This window comes from Coccidioides immitis, assembly GCF_000149335.2.
Source record: "Coccidioides immitis RS genomic scaffold supercont3.6, whole genome shotgun sequence".
NCBI lineage: Eukaryota > Fungi > Ascomycota > Eurotiomycetes > Onygenales > Onygenaceae > Coccidioides > Coccidioides immitis.
The window spans coordinates 2,203,589-2,224,857 of record NW_004504312.1 but is presented as its reverse complement, the minus strand read 5'-3'; the positions used below and the strand labels follow the sequence as shown (position 1 = coordinate 2,224,857).

Here is a 21,269-nt window from a genome sequence, read left to right as displayed (position 1 = left end):
GTCTCACTCTTAGCCATCGAGAACTCAGCACATCCATCGGTTTTCGCTTCGGATCCAGCTCCGGAGTGGTTATCACGGCTTGGGTTCCATCTTATGCGATTTTTCCGCGACCCAGGAGTCCAGATTGTTCTCCGCTGAGGTGGGCTCGTCAGCTGAGGGTAACCCCCTCGCCCGCCCAGCAGCAGGCGGGTTTGGCGCGGCCATGTCGCTCAACCAGCACTGCGCCTGGCTTCCTCCAGGTCATCTCCGCCCCCCGGATAATCAACACAATGCCATTTCCTCCGCCAATGGTCTGTCAAACGGCCCTTCCCGGCCCCGCACCCCCCAAATACCTTCGCGCGCAAATGCGGAGAGCTCTCAGAGCGGAAACTTGATACTGGACGGCGATGGAACACCGGAGGAAGACCCTCGTGTTATCGCCTTTCGAGAAAGCTACAAGCGCACGGAGGCGAAGATAAATTTGCTCTTTAGCAACAAGAGGGTTCTTGATGTCTCCGCTTCAGTTACCGAACCGAACGGAGCTCCCGCCGAGGATCATGCGCCCGCCGATTCCCAGACAGAGGCCGCTCTGGTGCCTTCGCGACGTCCGGCCCGGAAACTAGATGAAGATGATTACGATGAGTATGACGACGAGGAAGACAATGAACCCGAATCGCAAGCTCCTCCATCACCTAAATCCAAATCTACACCTCCCGCCCCCGAAATAAAAGCCTCGCCATCTTCTCCGCCAAAACCTTCTCGAACTCCAAGTTTAGAAAATCAAAAAGAACAGAAAAAGGATTTGTTAGAGGATATCCGGAAAAAATTAGAGCAGGATAAAAAGGAAACTGAAGAGTCGGCAAAAAGGAGCTTCCGCACAATGTTCTACACTTTGGAAAATGACCGCGATGCGATGTTAGATCAACAGAGGTTGGAAGAGTCTGAGAGGCAAGTCGAGGCTGAGATGCGAGGTCAGAGCGGGAATGACAATAATCCCACCAACGGTCAACCAGGATACGGTTCACTAAGCAGCGCCAACCTCGGGGCTTCAAGCTTGACGCTGAAGAACCTTATCGCCCGGATCGATATGAAGCGCAGTGAAGTTCAAGCTTCAGATGCTGAACTGCGCAGTTTAATGAGCGAGGTCAGAAAGAACCGTAGCAAATGGGCGAGCGAAGACAAAATCGGTCAGGAGGAGCTCTATGAGGCCGCAGAAAAGGTACTGAGCGAGCTCAAGGCCATGACCGAACACTCCAGCGCTTTCTTGACCAGAGTTAACAAGAGAGATGCGCCGGATTACTATACCAGTAAGATCAGATCCCCAGCTTGGGTGGTCACGTTCTATGCTAATAGTGTATGACAGTCATCAAGCGGCCTATGGATCTCGGAACAATGACAAAGAAGCTCAAAGCTCTTCAATACAAATCAAAACAGGAATTCGTGGATGATCTCAACCTGATTTGGTCCAACTGTTTGAAGTATAACACTAACCCTGATCATTTTCTCCGAAAACATGCCTTGTACATGAGGAAAGAGACAGAAAAGCTTGTTCCCTTAATCCCGGACATCGTAATTAGAGATCGCGCAGAGGTTGAAGCTGAAGAACGTAGACTGCAACTTGCTGAGCTTGACGGCGCTGAAGAGAGTGATGACGAGCCAATCATGTCGTCCAGAGGGCGGAAAGCAACGGCGACAAAGGGTAAAAAGGGTGCAGCGACGGGACGCAAAGCTCCCGCAAAGGGTCTTCAGGCAGCTTCTTCCGATACTAAGAATCCGGTGTCTGATGCTACCAGCACAACCCAAGATTCAACGATCGAAGGGATTCCGGGAACTCTGTCAACACCACCCCCCGGAACCCTGACGCCCGTTACTTCAAATGGTCAGGGTGCTGCTGCCACTGGGAGTCAAATGGATACTATGGATATCGATAATTTTGGGCTTGCTGCCCCAGCGTACAACAGTGCACTGTCTGGCTTGGGTGTCGAGTTCGAAGACCCTGAGTATAAGATCTGGAAGCAGGCCACCAAGAGAGATCGCGCCGTCGTGGCTGCTGAGAGACATCGGCTCTTTAAAGGGGACAAGCTGAACCCTGATGAGCCGGCTCTCCTGCGAACCAAAGCTGGTATGAGGCGGTGGCTCAGAGGCCAAAGGGAGGCATCGAATGAAGTTGACAAGCACGTTGATGCCAGGCCTGAAATAAAAGCACCTGAGACGACTGGAGAGACCTTGGCCGAAGGCATTGAGCAGGAGGAAGATCGAATGCTTCCAGATTATTATGACTTGATGTCCGCACTGCCAGACCTCCCGGAACATTTGCATTGGAACGAGGACCCCGAAGGAAATGTCATCGAAACCTCAGAGGAATTTTTAAGGATCCTCCCCAAAGGACTGTTCACTGCACCGCCTAGCAAATTTTCGAAGAAAATGGACTCAAATATGAGGCAGATGCAGGAAACGAGAAAGATCTGCTCGAAAGTAAGCATCGTGAAGCAGATGCAACAGCAATCGCAGGTATGTCTTCTGTACTCAGCTTTGGAGTATGCTCGGGTCTAATAAACTCTTCCAGATGTATCAAAACCAGTTCCAGAAGTATCAACCCGAGCCGCTCGTAGAGCAAGACGTCCATCCACATGTAATGAATGATGAAGGGCCAGTTATAAGTCCCTGGGTTTGCAGAGCTGCCCTTCAGCGATCCGTTGCAAAAGTTCTTTATCATACCGGCTTCGAAGAATACCAGCCATCAGCGTTGGACGCTGTCACCGATATCGCTGCCGATTTCTTCTTCAAAATCGGAGCCACCCTTAAATCGTACATGGAATCGCCGAAAGTTGCCAGTTCAGAGCAAGCTTCTACCTCATCAAATCAACACCAATGGAAGCGTCCTTACACCCAAGAACAAATGATCCTTCACACGCTTCAGTCGGTTGGGACAGATGTGGAAACTCTGGAATCTTATGTTAAGGACGATGTCGATCGCCATGGAGCCAAGCTTGGTGTGATCCATGAGCGTTTAAAGGCTCATCTCGCAGAGTTGCTGAGACCAGCTTTCAATGATACTGCTGGTGATGGCTCGAGTGCTTTCAACGATGGAAGTGAACAGTTTATTGGTGGTGATTTTGCTGAAGACATCGACGAAGATTTCTTTGGGTTCAAGGAACTTGGACTCGATAAAGAATTTGGTCTTTCGAGCCTGAGCGTCCCTCTGCATCTTCTCCAGAACCGGATGTATCATGCACATCAAGCTCAAAATCTAAAGTACGTTGACTTGATCACCCTGTTTCAATTGCTCTTTGCCAATACTAACTTGTTTTCAAGCTCGTCGCAAGCGGTATCTGCATTATTCCCGACTCCTCAACCCTATCCACGAATATCACTGCAAACACTCCCACAACACATCGGCTTAGTTCAAAATTTCTTCTTGGCAAAATTGCACGCCAACAACGACGAGCCACTGGTAGAAGATCTAGAACTGCCGCCAAAACAACGTCCTAACGCAGCGCGGCCCCGCGTGCCAGCGTCTGGCAAGATCCCGCCTCTAACAGGCCAGGCAGTGACTACCAGCCCTCAGAAGCGACCCGCACCACCCTCGTCGGGTATTACTGCTATCAAGTCCGGACTTTCTGAACCGAGCAAGAAGAAAGTGAAGAAGAATCCCGGTACGCTCGGTGCTACCAGTGCAGATGGTACAGACCATTCACACCTCGCCGGTTCTCACAGCCCCATCAAAGTTGAACCTGCGTCGAAATTGAACGGAATAAAAGAAAACGGGAACCCCACTGACCAAAAAGGCGATGTCAATGGTGTAGATGGTGCCGAGAATCCTACAGGGGCGTCCCAGACTACTCTATCAAACGACGATAACATGGATGTTGACAATAGCAATGCTGTAAATGGGGCTGCAGCGACAGCTTCTGCAACAGGAGGATCTGCTCCCAACACTACCGCTGTTAACGGTCACGTTTAGCGCAAGAACTTGACAACCCAGTTTTGGAGAATTCACGAATGTTCTGTGGAGGACTCCTCAGATCACTATAATCTTCGCTTGTACCTTTTTGACCATTCTGCTCATTTGAACATTGAACCTCTTTCTCACGGAGTTTATAGGATGTGTACACTTCCAATTTTTGACTTGGAGTAACATTTGGCATTGGGGACCATATCTCCTTGCTTTTCCCTTCCCAACCCCATATACCCTCATTGACAAAGCTCTAACCGCATCCTTGAACCTTTGTATATTCGTTTTCTACAATGTGTGATTATATTCCTCAATGCCTTGACTCATTTTAACGCATCAGGGTGGTTTTGGTTTGGGTTGGGTTTGGATATGTTTTCCCAACTACTATCAGGCTTGGGTTTTGCAGGCGTCTTGCTCGTTGTTTTTCTTTCTTGTCAGACAAAGTTGCTCTTTTTTTATTACTTTCACTCTCAAAATATGGCTGTGTATCCTTTTTTGGGTCCCAGGCATGTTATTTTCTTTTTGTGTGATGGCTGGCACCTGATTGGGCATTGGCAGTTACTCTATGCCTTCTTGATCCTGTGTTGTTCACGTTGTTTTTTTGCTTCTTTTTCATTGCATTTAATATCAATAAATATATGCAGATGTCATGAGTATTGATGTATAGTTCTTGCAACTAGCTCCTTTATGTGGTCATGATAACAGGAATACTTTCTCCCAGGTAGGACTTCAATAATAAATTTGTTTACACCTATTTTCTTCCTTCTAGAAATTGGTATTGCAGATCTTAATAACACCCTGTTTACTATATATGCTTGCTTTGCAACTCAGCAATAAGTTACTGGTTCAAATGAATGTAGCTTCTGAGCAGATCTCGATCGTGTAGCTCTCTCTAGACTTTCCCATTTACACCTCGAAATGGCTAGAGACGGAAAAGAAATTTTTCATTCCAGAGAGGTAGTCAAGTCATACGACAAGGGAAATCGTCTTTCTAGAGAATTACTGCCCCAGAAAATGTCTCTGTCATTCGAACACTGCCCACCTTCTACCCTCAAACCACAGGGATGTACGCCACAACTCCTGTCAACATCATATTTTCCTCAAACTTAGTAACAATAAACATTGCGCAGATATTCGCTGGAACTGTAATCGAGACAGACAAGCGCACTTCAATCCCAGCAGGCATGCCCCTCCAAGGCGGCAGATGTAGTATCTCGTAAGGCAGCAGTATCCCTGTCCTCGTACTTCTTAGCTATACCAAATACCACATAGCTCGGCCCAGTCTAGGATAATGTATCGCTCATATACCGTATTGAATAGGAGATATGGGAAAGTAATACGGTGAAAGAAGTCTCGAGTCGGTTCCGCGTGAACCATGGACGTTTTATGGTCGCATCATATTGGGATTCCCAGAACCGACTTGAAGCAAGAGCCCAGGCTGCTTGATCTCAAGGTTTGGCAATTTGGTGGAAAAATGGAAAGCGAAACTGAGAGAGTAGTTGGAACTACTGTCCCCAATACGTCGAGGACATGCATGCAGGGTATTCGTATGATATCTCCCGGGCGCTTAAAAACTACAGTGGGACGCATACAGGCCGAAGAAAAGAAACATAAGGGAACGAATAAATGAGATTTCTGATACTGGGAAACCAGCTACCTGCAAAATTTCAATCGAAGGCATTGAGGCTATAGTACAGAAGCAAAAGCCTAAAGGACAATCTTGTCGCTTGTTTCAGGCATTCCAAGTAACATGTTCCCAATCAAGAAATCAGTTCCCAATTTCCGATCCTTCATCGTACCCGGTCCCATTATGATGACAGGCGAATGACGAGCTCATGAGGCGAAGATCGGTATCATGAGCAATTTGCCCGTGGGCCATCCGTCAAAAATGGAGATGACTAGGCGCAATCTAGGCATTACCTTGAATCAAATGTACCACATATTAAAAGCAAGTCTGTCCACTGAGGGCATTGCAAGCAATCTAGGCGCCTCGCTTGGTTTTGGTCCTGGGGGCGGTGGGTTATTCAACTTGATACCAGGGCCTGACCGTGGACCCGAGCTTGCCGGGACATTCTCGTGTGATCTTGCACGGTTTGAGGCAATATGAGCGTAGTAAACTGCAGGAACTACGGTAGTGTGTTAGCCTCGGGAACTTTAAAGAATAAAGAGCATACCTACACAAAGACACAGAAGTCGTCGACCGCATATACTGATAACAATGCTCATAAACCATATTTTGGAGCTTATTTGGCGAGCTTCCAATCTCGTCAATAAGGACTTGATAATGTACGGGTCGGGAGGTTCCTTGAAGAGCGATATGAGACCACAAGAAGAAATCGTAGCCGTGGGGGTTTGTAACATCTCGTTCAACAAGAGTGCCCGGGAGTGAATTCGCATTCTTATCCGCGGCGTTACGGTCGTGGGGGTCCGGGAAAGCTCGGATATGGTGCCTCTTCGAGCAAATAACAACGGTGAGCTTGCCCTCCCATTCTTTACCCATGGCGATTTCCTTGAAAATATCCTTGATATGTCGAATCTCGCGCTGGAGGATGTGCTGCTGCTGTCCCTCAGATACACCGTCACGGAAGTAATAAAGGTTCTCGGGATTTCGACCATTTCCAATGTTCATCACCCACTCACGGATGAGAGGGCTCAAAATTTCTTTAATGTTTAGGGGGCTAATAATTTCACGGCGCTCACCGTTAGTTTCGCATCCAGCAGTGTAGCGACCACCGAAAGTGTCCATGCACACTGTAAAGGACGCCATGCTTGGCGCATAACTTCCTGGGGACGAGTGGGAAACATCTGCACCAATTATCATTGTGAATGGTGGCAGAGATGTATTGTAGCGCGAATGAGATCGGGCAGTGGTCCCGCCGAGTTTCGCGTTTATTTTCATTAAAACGTTCGAAATGTATTGACCGCTGCCTTTGACAACTTGTCGTCCCTGTAAAACCTGAGAAGGGACTCCAAAGCGGCAGTCGCACGACTTTTTGATTCGCAAATAATGGAAGCTATGGCGATCTTGGACAATTAATATCAGAAGTTGAGGGCGCTGATTGTAATTATTTCCAACCGCGTTATACAAGTCATAGACGGCCTTGGCAGGGTCCTGTGGGAGTTCCATGATGAATGGTCGCTTGGTTTCGACAATACCGCCATGACCTTGATACGTCCGAACGAGGTTATCACAGAACGCCTCGACTTGAGGTCCATTGATAGGATGACGTCCTTTGAAGTACCCAACGCCCCATGATTTTAAGGGTCTGGCGTTTGGCAAATAAAATTTCTTCCCCCGCAGATCCCAACGACCATTTGTCCCAGGGTTGCATTTCTGATTCCCTCCAAAGAGAATCTCAGGGTTTGGAAGAAGACGAGCTTTGGTTCTCATCATGGAATCAGCAACTTTAAGGCCGTATTCTTTGAGAATAGGATCCTCGGAATGCCGCAGATTTATCTTGCAGCGCTCAATGGCCTGGCGCCTTTCGTTTGGTTTGGATGCCGCGAATTTTATCATTTCAGAGGTCTGAAATTCATTGAGCTTGAATGGATATTTTTGCGCCCGGTAGACTGCAAGGAGTTCCATGGGATAAACAACGCTACCTTTGGTCATTCGGACCACAGGAAGTTGCCAGTAGTCGAGAATAATACTGTATTTCTCCTTGAAGTAATCGTAAATATTCATTGTACGAGACTTACCAGTGGCACGATCTTTGACGTCGAATGTATACTGCTTCGCATTTACAAGGAGAAATTCCTTGATGGTCCATTCCTTCCCAACGCACGGGCATCCACGATAATTGGCCTGGACTCTGAGTTTGTGCAATCTATTGAGTAACTGGAATTCTTTTGAAGGCTGATGACCTCCATATGGATCTTCAACTGGCTTCGAATAATGCATCAACTGTTGGACGTCGCGCAGGTCCATAAGTCCAATTGCCAGACCGATCAAAGAATACAAGGACCAGAAACATGAATTGGAAACGTCGACATTTACCGCCAATCTGCCGGGCTAGAGAAAAGTGTTAGGAGATAAAATTCGGTAGTTAACGATCATGATGGATCTTACATGAACCGCACGAATGGCTTGGTAAATTCCCTTGTATGCAAAAACACCACACCCGAGATCATGCTTTGGGTTATCCTCTGAGAAGAAAGACCTTTTGATTGGAATAAAGGTTCTACTTGGGGTTTCTCGCAGAAGGTGATCGAGGAAATCTTGAAGAATATTAGAGTCGATATTTGATATAGAATATGTTGGACAACCACTTACTGAAAGCTTCTTGAGCATCCTCTTTCAACGGCATAGTGCCGCGCACATATTCATCAAGAACTGCCAAATTGATCTTCTTGGTGGGTCGGACAACAAGGCGGAAAACATTTTTCCCATTTGAACCAGATCTTCCCGCTTCGGCGTCCAGGTCGATGAGCACATTCACATCTTGATTCAACTTGTTTGTGGACCTGACAATCACCATCAGTACCTGCCAATAGGGCCGAAGTAGATTTTGCTCACCATGCCAACTTATTGCCGTCAAAAATCCAGAATTTACCAAGTTTATCTTTTCTGGTTTTGGCATTCCACACCTTGTCTACAACAGCACGTTTTTCGGCGCCGTTTCCAATCAAAACCTAACGAGAGTGTAAGTATACCACATATAAATTGTATTGGGGCGGGGAAACATACATCATATTGATATACCGTTTTATTCGGGAATTGAATGATTGGGTACGAATTGACCGAAACGGTAATCTCCTTGCCGGTGGTATTAAACCCCGGGCGTTTGACAAGAGTGATATTTTCGAAATACTTGTCAGGGTCAGTTTCATAGAAAGTCCAGTTGCGCACATTGAATTGGTCATAAACATCATAGGTTGGCTCGGCTTTTTGCTTGCCCTTGTCTTTGGCGGCCATGTTGTTGGACATTATGCAAAATGGAAAGTGATGAAAAAACTCGAGAAATAAAGGAAGATGGAGAATTGGTAGATCAGAGGGATATATCGAGGGGTAAATTCCTAGAAAACGAAACAACGTAGTAGTAGAGGCGAAGCTGGGAATCGAAAGATGCAAGAGTAGAGCACAACCCAACCTGGAGGCAGAGATCGGGGCAGGAGGCAGCCTGTGTGGGAGGAAAGAGTAGGAAAGGAAGAAAGAGAAAGCGGGAGAGAAAGGGCCTTTTATGCTTGAGAAATTGAGATCATGTGGGCATGCAATTAGTAGCTTAAGAGGCATAAGTGAATGAAAGGTGAAATGAATTAGTAGCGGAGAAGGTGGTTATGTGAGGAATTACCCATCCAAGTTGTGCTAAATTAGCTGCAAATGGGATGTTCAGGCGAAAGTGAAGCAAAAGTGAATGGGGTCAAAAAGCGGTAGAGGTAGAATGAAATAAGTATTCACTGCTAGATGTGGTAAGGCAAAATGGGCCACTGTTAAAAAGTAAAAGTAGCAGAGAAGGGTATAACCATGGATATGCCCAGTGAGGAGAAAAAGGGTGAGATTTATTTCAAAAAAGGTCACAGTTTATCGGAGGGTAAGCTAGGATGCTCAGGTACCCCGATATAAAACTAAAGCTTACGTACCGAAGAACTAAATTTAAGTGAAAATTCTATATCATGGCACATATCAGTGTCGCGAGCTGGGTCAAGCATCTGATTCGAGGCATTGCTTTGCGGACTAAGTGGTCCTGGGCCTGTTTCACGACCAAGAGCTGGCGATTTTATGGGGGGGAAATTCATAGGAGTATTAGCCGGAGCGGACATGACTCCAGCGTTCACTGGCTGACGCCCTTGATTCGAAGGTCCATCGTATTGTTCGACTGCAGTGCTCTGAGGCTTTGCCGCAGAGTTGGTCGTGCCACCGTGTCGGCGGCGGCGTTTGGACGCGCCAGTCATTTGCTATGAGGGGTGCCTGAGAGGATAATATGGGTTCGTCAGTGTTTACCTTTCGAAAATCATTTCTAATATGGGAGACTTTCAAAGCCGACAGAGTCATAGAACTGAATGTGTCTGAAGAATGATTCTTAAAACAGAGGATCTATATGCAAATCGCATAGCATTGATGTGTTGCCGTACGCAATGTGTTCGAGGCACGCTTCAGCAAATGCCGTGGCACAAAACAGAGCAACGGTTTATCCCAAAATCTCTTTATGGGCAAACAATGGCATGCGAAAGGAGTACGCTGCAATTTTCATCCAGAGAAAGGGAAAGGGCGAGAGACGCGGAAAAAGCAACCCTGTCTAAATGCAGAGCATATGTTTGGGGAGAGATATATGGCACAGCAACTACGCATTCTGCGCGTATGGTGCAGAGAAGGCATCGATAAACACTGAACGAGACATGTCGGGGATTGAGCTAGGGTAATGACTGGATACTGGCAAAGAGCAGACAGCCTTTGAAAGCTTCGCAAGACAGAGCATGAAACGGGCTCTGGAGCGGGGCGGCGGAAGCAAGGAAAGCCCACTGACCTTTCAGACTCAAGGAGTCAACTAGGACCGCGTCGACACGCCTTCGCACAAACAGAATTCCGAACAAAAGGCACTCGAAAAGCAAACTCGAACTAGCATGCACAGCGAAGGGATAAAAGAGAGATGGGATGGAGATGTAAGAGAAAAGGAAGAAGAGAGGGTGGAGGATGAGGGTGGATGAAGAGAGAGGAAGAGGGAAGAGGGAAGAGGGGAGGATGGTCTGCTGTTGTCGTTGTTGCTAAGGGAAAGACCACACATGTGACAAGCACTGTCCCAACTAGGAAACTGTCAACATTCGCTCTGAACAGCCGCCCAGCAACCCTCTTAGCGGCAACAACGGCCTGGAAGTGTTGCCGAGCCACAGTTCCTGGAACGCATACAGGAGCGCCACGAAGAACACGAGCTTCCTCCCTTCACTGACCAGGCTGCACCCACAAATATCGCGCGTGAAGGTCCATCACGGCTGTGCTGCTTCGATAACAGAAGGTATCTATGGAGTACATGTTCACTGCATACATGGCCTCCCTAGTGAGGCTGCACGGGCTGTACACTTGAACCAGATGGTGTGCTTTGAAGCACTCAGCGCACATGCCAGCTTCAGCATCATATTATTCAGGATGAAAGCTTGGAGCTCAACGAACAGCCCCAGGAAGAATGGGAATAGTATGTATGCAACTTCATACATACATGCTGTACATGACATTATGTGAGAAAGCAATGTATCCTAAACATTGCGGGCTTTTCCTTGTCTTGTTGAGTAAGAAGGGTGCTGGCTGATTCAAGAGGTTGTGGTGCTGTGCTGGATGATGTTTGTACTGTGTAGAGATTCATGCTGCTTTTACAATTGCTGGTGTCGACCCATTTCAGCCTTTAAAACAGCGACACCTTCTGCAGCAAGTGATGATCCATGTCAACTTTTTGCATATTCTTCAAGCTCAAATGAATGTAAAAAGCACACATAAGGCCTAATCTGAACTTTGTCATTCAAGTATTTTTCCTATTGTACAAATGTCCATCACAGTGACAACACAGCACCCATCATACAATTTCCCAACCAAGAGCAACGGCGAGAAGAGGGGTAATAAACAACAATGATCAACGCCTAACTGATGCAGAAAACCATAAAACAAATCTCAAGGACAAGCAGCTTCGTGGGCAGATTGAGAAATAAACTGCAGAGATGGCCAGAGTGGATGCAAAGGCTTAAGTTCCACCAAGGCAGAGGGAAGGAAAGATTCAGTTTCCAGAGTAAAAGAGCATATTCATCCAGCGTATCTTAGAAGTCATCTAGGATCTTGATAGCCATTGCAACAAATCGAAACATAAACAAGGACATTAAGCCCCAAGGTATGGAGAGAAAGCCAGTACCAGAGGAAGGGGTTTTCTCAGTATCCTTCTGCTCCGCAATTCTAAGCAAGCATGAAGGAAACTCGAGCTTTGGTTCAACTACCTACCACCGTATTGAGGACGTCCAGCACCCGTCGGATTGTGAATAGGTGGTCGTAACTGTGAAACTGAAGATGGGATATCAACCTGCCTAAGCAAATTTACCATATTCTCCGGTATAAACCTCACTGAATCATAGGTCGACGCCGGAGGGATAATACTGAGAAGGTAGACGATATCCCTCGGAAGCGGTTGTGCTTGTGCTGGCGCTCGTGCCTGGCCGACGTTGTTTGCACCGCTACCGTTGGCTTGGTGTCCTCGTTTCTGATCCAACCGTCTACCCGCAGCACCTTTCAATGGCGACTCTGCTCTCATGAACTTTCGAGGTCGGAAGTCGTCATCGAGATCGTCCACTGGGAACGCACGCTTGGGAGACAGGTATACGGGGCCTGCAGGTGACTCCTGACGTGAATGGAATTCCTCGAGCGGAACGTCCTGTTTTAGTCTTGTTTGTGTGGGGGAGATGATGAACTGAGCGGAAGTAGGGTCAAATAACGGTCCCGAATAACGATGAGAAAACTGTTGCAAAGTAGGGTCTTCAGGGAATAGCTCTCTCATTCTCTTCTCCAAACTGATAATTTGTGTGAGATCACCGTAACGGGATTCATATTCATGGAGAAATGCAAAAATGGGTTTTGCTTTTGCAACGTTTTCAGGGTTTGACGCTAGTCTGCGGACTGTGGTCTCGAAGACCGCTCTTGCATCTAGACGGATTAGTATCTTACTGCTGAAATTCTCAAGAAAAAGAGTGGTAAAACATACTGGTAACGTCATTTATATCGATGAGGTGCTTTAGATATTCCAGCGCGAAATTCTCGTCCTCGGGGAAGAGTTTTGCTCCTCGCTCAAAAATCTTTGTTGCCGCCGGGTCTTTGTAGCAGTGATATTCTATGAGTGCACTGGCGATATACACATCACTTGTGATTCGCCCACGTTTGCGTGCATCGGCAAAGATCTGTCGAGACCCAGCAATTTCACCCGGCTTGCCTTTGCCCTGGATACGACGCATGGCCCGCATGAGTGCAATCCAGGCATATGATATCGTTTTCGAGAGCAGCCGGATATGTTCGCCATGGGTTTTCTTCGCCGTTTCAATTTCAGCAGCTTTTGCAGCAGTCTTTGCCTTCGATTCATGACTTTCGTCTTCTTCTTCTTCTTCATCGTTGCCTCGACCAGTGGGCTGCATGCCTTCTTCTGCAAATTTTTCTTCGATCTGTGCAATATCCTGTGCCTCCTTCACTTTCGCTTTCGTGATTAGGTCATAGAGGGCATCAAGGAGCTTGTCGTATGGCTCCCTAACCAGTGTGCCGCGTTTTGAACGATCTTGTTCGGAAGCAGTTGTAATTTCAAGCTGATCACCACGCTTGAATGCAAGCAGGCAGCTCTCAGGATTTGCTTCAATTCCTTGCTTTAGCATATCGGTTCCCTCGGCATCCATACCGTTTTGGAAGCAAAAGTCTGCTGCCTCAAACCACAAGTCAGGCATGAACCTCAGCGCCATAAGCGCCTGTTTGTAAACATATAATACACGAGATTTATATGCTCCGGCGTCTTCTTCCTTAAGTACCAGCGGGTCGTCTTTCTCCCATTTAATCCAGCGTTTCCAGATTCCAACCTGTTTCATATACTCTGCATGACCGGCAAATCCAGGAGCAGGGGGCAACTTGGCCAGCGAGGCTCGGACCAAATCCCGAGTAATATTTTGCAATTCAGTATACGAGCTTCGTGCTGTCATGTACGACGGGGATCTCTCTTGCAAAAATTTACGACCCTAAATATTCAGTGCCAAACCAATAAGCATTGCCCAAACAAAAGAGGTTTTCGCAAACGAAGATTATACCGTTAATTTGTTGAGACCCATCTCAAATTGATCATACTCTTTCCAAAGGGTATTGACTGCTTGCATTGGGACACATATGGCTCGCTGATATGATTTTCTGAGTAAATCCATCTTTTGTTGATCCTGCCAGCCAGACCCACCGATGTTTCCGGGTCCGGACCTGATAAATTGAATGTAATCCACCCAAACTGGCCCCGAATCCTTATCAATTCCAATATTTTGCAACGCAAAATCGTAAGCCGAGGAAATAATACGCCGTGCTTGACCAGTCGTATCCGTTGTGAGATTATTACGCCGTCGAACATAGTCGAGATAAACGGACCACAGCTGGACACTGGGAATGTTTAAAAGACTTTTGTTGAAAATCTGTTCCAAACGGTAAAGTTCATTATGTTCGGACTCCATACTAGCATATGCTACCCATTGCTCGGCCTGCAGATCGATGGTTAGAGCATAGTGAATCACAAATAGGTAAAGCGAGCTACTTACTGCCCATGGAAACACTTTGAAAAACCTCTCATAGACTTGACGTGCGCTGTCGAGTTTGTTCCGACTGCGATGTTCGCTGATTAGCTCTAACCATGCTTCTGTATCGCCACGGGGATCGGCTTGGATTCTATCCTCCAAAATTCCGACTCGGTCATGCGGCAAACGGCCTTTTGACACCGGTGTTGGAATGGGAGTGGCAGCGATAGAGCTGTTGGTTGATTGAGCAATAGAAGGAACCGCCAGAGCTGCCTCGTCAGGCTTAGAAGCGGTATCACTCTGAACTGGAGCACCAGTCGGAATAGCAGTAGAAGACAAGTTATTGGAAACATCATGAGGAGTGGTTTTTTCTGAGACAGTCTGTTGCTGCGATACATGAAATGGAGAAACAATTTCATTAGAATTCTGAGAAAAAGAACGCTGTTGTATATCTGCAGGAGTTGATGTCGTATCCTGAACATGATCTAATGCTCCTGGTGGTTCATATTCAGCATCACCTCCGTCTCCATCACCAACTTCCTCTTCTTGAACATCCCCAGCTGTCGCTTGACTGTTCGCATCCACAGCAAGGCCGGAAGGGTATGCCGAAGCTGAGGTTCTGGATTCGGATCTGGAAGGCGATTTTGAAGGGAATGCGCCACCTGGATCTTGAACCTGAGAGAAATCATGGGAGACATCCCCCCGCTGCACAGAATCGGGAGCAGAATACTCAGAAACACGAGAATAACTTGGCATGGTAGTTTGGGGATTGGCTAAGCCTGTAGAAAACTCGTTTTCCACTGTCTTTGAAGGGTCATATTCATCTGTGTCTGAACCGTTTGCCCCCTGATCGTCACCAGTTTCATAGTTTTCCATATTCAATGCTTGAGATCGAAAAAAGGCACGCTCAGCTTCGTCTTCAGCCATGTTGAAACGAATCGAGGGCCAATGCCCAAAGATCTTTGCCTGAAGGAAAAAATGAACCTTGTATTAGTAGGGTCGTCTACCAGCTGCAGCTTGTAGTTAGAGGACTCACAGAGAGAATTAGGACCAGTGGATTGAGGGAAAATGCTGATAAAAAATTATTTAGAGATGAAGAAACAGGGAAAAGGAAGAGCAGATACCCGAAGGAAGAGTCTTTCAAGGGAGGGTCGTGTTGTTCGTCTGGCTGATGCTCGGCCTCAGTTGCTTGCGCCTCTGGTTGACTGAGCGCCATGGTTGGAAAATCCGGTGGGTCACGTGAAGAGAGAAAAAATCGCGCTAAGAACCAACGCGGGTTCTTTCACCTTGGTCCCACGCGTTCCCATTTAATCCATTTTCACGTTTCCTCTCAGCAATCGATATATACTTGTGTCAACTCTACAGATTGGTGAAATTCAAATTCCATCATTATCTTTGAAAAGATTTGATTGCTGCTTGACCCAACGAGTCTTCATCTTTTACCTATGTCTGTGGTTTCTCTCCTCGGCGTGCGGGTTCTGAATAACCCTGCAGCGTTTACTGCTCCCTACGAGTTTGAAATCACGTTTGAATGTCTTGAACAGCTTCAAAAAGGTAAGCTACTTATTTGTCACGTTGTTAAATTGCTACAAAGTTTAGAGCACTGAAGATTTTCAATTAGACTTGGAATGGAAGCTCACCTACGTCGGCTCCGCAACGTCGTAAGCTCGACCCCTCGTTGCTGGTAGTCCTTTCCGAAGTCTCAATGACTAACGCCCAAAAGGTCCGAATATGATCAAGAACTTGACTCTCTATTGGTCGGGCCCATTCCTGTCGGCGTCAACAAGTTCATATTTGAAGCCGATCCCCCAGATCTTAAACGGATTCCCACGTCAGAAATACTGGGGGTTACAGTGATATTGCTGACGTGCAGTTATGACGGGCGAGAATTCGTTCGCGTTGGGTATTATGTGAACAACGAATATGATAGTGAAGAACTTAATAAGGAGCCCCCTACCAAACCCATCATCGAGAGAGTGAGACGCAATGTATTGGCAGAAAAGCCTAGAGTTACGCGTTTCCACATCAAGTGGTACGTAATTCTACACGACCTGCCTACACAGGATTGTAGTGAGGCAAGACGCTTACCTCTGAATAGGGACACCGACTCTGACCCAACTGAGTTCCCCCCCGTACAGCCGGATGCGGATGTTTTAGAAGATGACGGAGAGACGTATGGAGCTGAGGAGCTTGAACTCGAAGCCGCTCTCAAACGAGAGCTCGAGGAGCTAGATAGTCAAGATGCCGACAAAATGGACGTTGGCGAAGGTCGCGACGATGTCGATGACAACGAATCAGACGCTGGCAGCGAAGACTTGGAAGGCGAAACCAGTGGCAGTGATGACGAAGAAGAAGAAGAAGGCTTCGAAGGAGAAGACGAAGACGTTGAAATGGGTGATGACAGTAATCCTACGCCTGATCAACATCAGCACCCTAATCCTGAAGTTATGGTCCATTGAATAGCGTGGCTTGACCACCAACTTATGACCATTTCCACCCGCATCCTTTTACATGAATTTCTTTTTGGTTTTACGCAGCGAGAAATGATTCATACACTTATGTCCCCTGATATTAACATACCCTTGCGCGCATATTTCCCTATGCAAACCTGATATATACCTACACAATTGCCACATTGATTTACCGGTTGATTTATGAAATACATACATAGTCAGTTAGGACGCACAGCAGTCTCTTCGCGGATGTATCCGTGTGAACATCAGAAATCGAGGCATACAATCATTAACTACGTACGGTAATCCTAGGATATCATTTACAACCCATAGCCCCCATTGTTTGGTTAAAAATATTCAAACAGCGGAATCCCATGAAACTCGCAACTCAAACCTAACAAGCTTAGCTTTAAAATCCAAACTTCGAGCCGATAACTATAATCAAACATTAGCGATGTTGATATTACAATCTGACAGTTACTCCATCCTATACTCACCACCCAAGACAGCTTTCTTCTTTTGATTTCTGATAAATTTGTTCACGTCATCCGCAAACCCGCTACTGTTTTCTTCCAGCCGATCCATGTTGTCTCCCATGATGCCAAGCCTCTCGGTTCTTTCCTGCATCTGCCGCTGCATATATGCCCAATATCCCTCTTGGGACTCTTGCTCTGTCGAGGAGGTCGGGCGGGGGCGGTTCTGGTGACTGGCAGCTTGTCGCTCTTGTTCTTCAAGGCGCATCTGCTCCAGCATCCGTTTCGATGGAGGTCGGTCAGGGCCGCCAACTAGAAAATTATTGTTTAAAAACCATTTCCATAGCGCGATATCGAAACACTAGTACGTACTTAAAAGATCCATATCGCTAGTGGACACATACTGGGTGCCAGATATCCACTGAAGGTTGGAGATAGTCGGTCGAGGTGGGACTATCAGTTCGGGATTAAACAGAATGTCCGCACAACGATCCCTATAGATATTAGCTTGTCTCACAACCAGGGAGAGGAGAGAGGTAAACGTACAAATGTAACCCAGCACCCCATACGAAGACCATAGCCACCTCGGAGGGTCCAACCCAACCAAGCACATCACCCGAGGACGTAATACATGCGTCGCCAAACTTACACACATCCAAAATCTTATCAATAGGGGCAGAAGCGATTTCTTTCAAACCCGGGATCGAGTAGGCTCTAGCCTTCCCATCACCAAATAATCCCACCAAACTATAAGCGTCTCCCCTTCTTACAACCGTCGCGGAATCGCACATGAAGTCATCCCAGCTCTTATGAGCCCCCTTTGAGCTAGAAGGCTTAAACATACGACAACCCGAGGGACTCACGGCAACAACGATACCATTGACCTTATATCCACTTCGTAAATTTGACACAGCTTGTTGCGTAGCTAAGGCGTGCTGGCCATTTTCAGCGTTGATGGGGCATATAGTTAATACCCGATCATCCAGCGAAGTAGAACCGACAAACGACACCGAGTAACCATCTGAAGACGGCAATATTTTGAAAGTGGCTAACCGGCCCCTACTGGTACCAACGAAGCAAACGATGCTCGAGTAATCTACTGATGTCAGTTCCTGGAAAATCTAATGAAGCAAAACAAACGCGACATGAAGATAACTGCCGCAGATCTAGAGAGCCTTACCATCCCCTTCTAGGCTAAGAACACCAAATTCGATACACGTCGCCCATTCAGCTGCTGTCTCAATAGATCCGTGGCTTTTCATTAGACTTGTTCTTCGATGTTGCTTCCCAAAGTCGGCAGGGCTGGCCGTGTGAATTATCTTAGGGCCCCGTAAATCAACGAAAACAATGCTTCCTGACTGGTATCCGGCGCATACAAAGCCCACATCGCTGTGTTTTAACGCTGTGACAGGTCCTTGGCGCTGATCGAGGAGAATTATGGGAAGGAATCCCTCCTTTAAGCCAGGGTCGGTTCTGTGGGATATATTTGTGACAAGTCCGGGGCCTTCATTATGTCCCAGGGGTAAATCGTTTCCGACATTCTGGTTGCGGTTCCATCTAAACACAACTAGTTCGCCTGACTTTAATCCAGCGGAAAATTCTCCCGCTGCTCCTGCTAACGACATTTGTGTCACCTCAATGTTTTGATAGCGTCCCACCGCACGGGCAAGATCAATCTGAATGATAGTAGGATTCTCGATTTCATCATCATGGCCTGTATCCCACATGCGAATAAGGCCATCCGCATGAGCCATCTGGGCAATATCACGGCTCTCAAACCGCTTCATATGACGCTTCGCTTCGGCGCCTCCATTAAGGAACTTAGGGCCCAGCGAACGTTTTTCTCTCCAGCCCAACCACCTAGTCCGGTCAACGGAAGAGAGTGCCATTTTGGTAACAAACGGATGAACAAATGAAAGCGATAAATGAAGCATATTTGTGGGTGTAATAGGATGGCCACTTGGAAAGCTCAAAGTAACCAGTTCGCCTGATGACAAGAGAGCCAAGACTGCAATTGGGTCTTGCGAGCCGGAAAAATGCGGCGAGGACCGAGGAATTAAGCAGAAATTAACAACTTCTGCATTAGGGGGAGTTGGCAATCTGGTCTCACGCTTTGGAGATGCGAAATGATTAGAAAGAAGCTGCCACGATGATGTCTGGTAATTTGGAGTGGGCCCAAGGTCAAAGAAGGCCAATCCTTTGGTTTGCTGAGTGGTTGGAGAGCCTCCCGCGATAAGCAAGCCAGTATCGTCGGGGTTCTCTTTGCAACACCACGCCACATGCAAGATTGGCTCCTTCAAAGCAAATGTCTCCGGAGTGGAACCTGGTGTTCTTGATGCAGACCCAGGCTTGTCTACATCTATATCAGTAAGAGTCCTGGCCATCACAATCCTACCATCCTTCGGATCCCAAAATACTAGACTAGAGTCATCATGTGCAGTAAGGATAAATGTGCCTGTAGGGTGCCAGATAGCCTTCGTTATTCTGGGTCTTCGAATATCTCTCAGGGAGGAAGGGTCAGAACTCCCTCCAGGAGCACCAGGGGGAAGCTCAAACTGGAAGTATTTCACAGGCTTGTTTTGCTTGACGGAGAATATCACAGCTCCATCGGCATATCCAATCAAAAGAGTCCCAATATCTCGCGGATGGAATGCCAGAGATACGATCGGAAGCACTCGGGCTCGCGGGTTGCGCTCCTTCCAAAAGTTTGGGAGCTTAAAAGGTGCTGGTGCCCATCGATCCAAGTCATACGCGACAACCTCACCTACAACATACGTGAGCGCCTATCCAATAGAGTATGGGGGATTAGTTCAAAGTACCGTTTTGCAGCCCAATGAATGCGTAATCTAGGCATGGATCTGTCAAGAGGGCTGTGACCAGTCCTGGGGGTGCGTAAGAAGCCACCAATTTTTTCTCCACGAGAGAAAACACGCAGACTTCATTTTTCGAGTCTACACTGACTAGCTTATCGGCAGAGAACTGAAGGATGGTAGAGGAAGCTTTGCGGGGAAGTGGGAAAACCACAGAAACTCTCTGTTGTCCAAAGATGTAGATTTCTCCACTCCCATATTGTGTTTCGCTTGTTCCAACAGCGAGAAGAGACTGTACTGGATCATATGCCAGAGCGCTGATACGGGAGTTTATTCCGTAGCGGGCGACCTAATTTGATAGCAAACGTGTTAAACCCCCGGCGCCGGTAAAAGGAAGCAAGCTTGGGATACCTACTTCATCCAGCATAAAGAGCTCTGGAAATAGTCCCGCAGACAAATCATTTTGGATACCAGCCTGCTTGCCTCTTAAGAAGTGGGCCATGTTTCATGAATTCGAAACAGCCAAATGAACCGGATGCATGTGCTCTTTGGACATTGACGACGAGATGATTGGAAGCTGATCCAACTCCACAGCACGAGATCGTTATCAGATAAGGTCACGTGAAGATAAAGACAGCCTTCCAGTACCTAGTTGGGTAGCATGGAGTAGGTGTAGCCGCTTCACACATCTACGGAGTACGGAGTACATGCCGGAAATTCTGTTGGATGTGATAGACCTTTGGGACAACAAAGTCGACAACGGTGTATTGGTAGATTTTTTTTCTTTCAGAACAAGGATTGTTTGAGTTACTTATTGACGAGTCCCTGGCATATATCGGGCTTCTTTGAGGATGAAAACATATTTGGTTGCTTGTTTTAACGCAGTATAGTCGAAAAGGGTTGAATCAAACCAGGTTCAATCTAGTAAGTATTTCGGGCACTTGGCCCACTACCGAGCGATCTGCTTGCGTTGCAGCAGCGCTGCGTCTACCTATTCCGATGTGAAAGTATCGTCTTATTCTGCTAACAGTCACGCGATCTGCTTTTACAAAGCTCACTCATTCCCCGGGAGCCGTAAGGTCAGCCATCCTCACGCGGCCCCTGGAAAGGCGTGAAAGCGTCTCGAGGAAAAACATAAAACTGTATTCCCTCTGTCCATGTGGAGGGCCGTGACCTGGGACCCGCAGGAAAGACTAACTATCCGCAGATGATTTACTCTCAGATTCTTGGCTACAAATATAACCAAGTTGATGATTGCTTAGAGCCCAGTGGGCAGTCAGTAGTCTCGGAAATATGCTCTTTGGCTGATTTAATAAACACTCCCGAAGAAATCCCTTGAATGTTCCGGCATTGACAAGGACGGACACGAAGATCGGGCAATACT

The 21,269-nt window shown here is 47.1% G+C and overlaps 7 protein-coding genes across 7 annotated transcripts; 3 read left to right on the top strand and 4 right to left on the bottom strand.

Moving 5' to 3' along the window:
• The first annotated feature begins 6 nt into the window (after window positions 1-6).
• On the top strand, window positions 7-4,643 carry CIMG_03798 (transcriptional activator spt7). The gene is made up of 4 exons (XM_001244356.2): window positions 7-1,286; window positions 1,343-2,490; window positions 2,546-3,234; window positions 3,295-4,643. The coding sequence occupies exons 1-4, from the start codon at window positions 203-205 to the stop codon at window positions 3,941-3,943; spliced, it is 3,570 nt and encodes a 1,189-aa protein (XP_001244357.1). The 5' UTR covers window positions 7-202; the 3' UTR covers window positions 3,944-4,643.
• Window positions 4,644-5,860: 1,217 nt separating this feature from the next.
• On the bottom strand, window positions 5,861-8,861 carry CIMG_03797 (eukaryotic translation initiation factor eIF-2C4; the record flags this gene model as incomplete). Its single annotated transcript, XM_001244355.2, has 6 exons — window positions 5,861-6,060; window positions 6,113-7,946; window positions 8,004-8,152; window positions 8,208-8,398; window positions 8,451-8,566; window positions 8,622-8,861. The coding sequence occupies 6 exons, from the start codon at window positions 8,859-8,861 to the stop codon at window positions 5,861-5,863; spliced, it is 2,730 nt and encodes a 909-aa protein (XP_001244356.2).
• A 594-nt stretch (window positions 8,862-9,455) lies between these two features.
• CIMG_03796 (argonaute) lies at window positions 9,456-9,826 on the bottom strand (the record flags this gene model as incomplete). The annotated part of the gene is made up of 2 exons (XM_001244354.2): window positions 9,456-9,470; window positions 9,515-9,826. 2 exons carry the CDS (start codon window positions 9,824-9,826, stop codon window positions 9,456-9,458), a joined length of 327 nt encoding a protein of 108 aa, XP_001244355.2.
• A 265-nt stretch (window positions 9,827-10,091) lies between these two features.
• CIMG_11200 (uncharacterized protein) lies at window positions 10,092-11,367 on the top strand (the record flags this gene model as incomplete). Its single annotated transcript, XM_012358275.1, has 5 exons — window positions 10,092-10,235; window positions 10,424-10,534; window positions 10,727-10,884; window positions 10,928-11,061; window positions 11,222-11,367. The coding sequence occupies 5 exons, from the start codon at window positions 10,092-10,094 to the stop codon at window positions 11,365-11,367; spliced, it is 693 nt and encodes a 230-aa protein (XP_012213698.1).
• Window positions 11,368-11,696: 329 nt separating this feature from the next.
• CIMG_03795 (mRNA 3'-end-processing protein rna14) lies at window positions 11,697-15,365 on the bottom strand (the record flags this gene model as incomplete). The annotated part of the gene is made up of 5 exons (XM_001244353.2): window positions 11,697-12,548; window positions 12,607-13,615; window positions 13,685-14,116; window positions 14,174-15,115; window positions 15,186-15,365. 5 exons carry the CDS (start codon window positions 15,363-15,365, stop codon window positions 11,845-11,847), a joined length of 3,267 nt encoding a protein of 1,088 aa, XP_001244354.2. The 3' UTR covers window positions 11,697-11,844.
• A 99-nt stretch (window positions 15,366-15,464) lies between these two features.
• CIMG_03794 (histone chaperone ASF1) lies at window positions 15,465-16,830 on the top strand. Its single transcript, XM_001244352.2, has 4 exons — window positions 15,465-15,703; window positions 15,771-15,810; window positions 15,873-16,181; window positions 16,248-16,830. Exons 1-4 carry the CDS (start codon window positions 15,595-15,597, stop codon window positions 16,606-16,608), a joined length of 819 nt encoding a protein of 272 aa, XP_001244353.1. The 5' UTR covers window positions 15,465-15,594; the 3' UTR covers window positions 16,609-16,830.
• A 42-nt stretch (window positions 16,831-16,872) lies between these two features.
• CIMG_03793 (SNARE-dependent exocytosis protein) lies at window positions 16,873-20,436 on the bottom strand. Its single transcript, XM_001244351.2, has 7 exons — window positions 20,301-20,436; window positions 19,895-20,234; window positions 18,256-19,839; window positions 17,622-18,171; window positions 17,448-17,569; window positions 17,100-17,387; window positions 16,873-17,037 (listed from the first exon to the last, which is right to left on the bottom strand). Exons 1-7 carry the CDS (start codon window positions 20,385-20,387, stop codon window positions 17,012-17,014), a joined length of 2,997 nt encoding a protein of 998 aa, XP_001244352.2. The 5' UTR covers window positions 20,388-20,436; the 3' UTR covers window positions 16,873-17,011.
• Window positions 20,437-21,269: the final 833 nt, after the last annotated feature.

What these genes read in the sequence shown, in the direction of transcription:
- CIMG_03798 (XM_001244356.2), top strand. Translation starts at nt 203, where the DNA reads ATGTCGCTCAACCAGCACTGCGCCTGGCTTCCTCCAGGTCATCTCCGC. An exon ending in TGCGCCGGATTACTATACCA is followed by an intron (nt 1,287 to 1,342) that starts GTAAGATCAGAT and finishes AGTGTATGACAG; the next exon opens with TCATCAAGCGGCCTATGGAT. An exon ending in AGATGCAACAGCAATCGCAG is followed by an intron (nt 2,491 to 2,545) that starts GTATGTCTTCTG and finishes AAACTCTTCCAG; the next exon opens with ATGTATCAAAACCAGTTCCA.
- CIMG_03794 (XM_001244352.2), top strand. Translation starts at nt 15,595, where the DNA reads ATGTCTGTGGTTTCTCTCCTCGGCGTGCGGGTTCTGAATAACCCTGCA. An exon ending in TACGTCGGCTCCGCAACGTC is followed by an intron (nt 15,811 to 15,872) that starts GTAAGCTCGACC and finishes AACGCCCAAAAG; the next exon opens with GTCCGAATATGATCAAGAAC. An exon ending in ACGCGTTTCCACATCAAGTG is followed by an intron (nt 16,182 to 16,247) that starts GTACGTAATTCT and finishes ACCTCTGAATAG; the next exon opens with GGACACCGACTCTGACCCAA.
- CIMG_03793 (XM_001244351.2), bottom strand. Translation starts at nt 20,387, where the DNA reads ATGGCCCACTTCTTAAGAGGCAAGCAGGCTGGTATCCAAAATGATTTG. An exon ending in TCTTAGCCTAGAAGGGGATG is followed by an intron (nt 18,172 to 18,255) that starts GTAAGGCTCTCT and finishes TGACATCAGTAG; the next exon opens with ATTACTCGAGCATCGTTTGC. An exon ending in TGGGGTGCTGGGTTACATTT is followed by an intron (nt 17,570 to 17,621) that starts GTACGTTTACCT and finishes TAATATCTATAG; the next exon opens with GGATCGTTGTGCGGACATTC.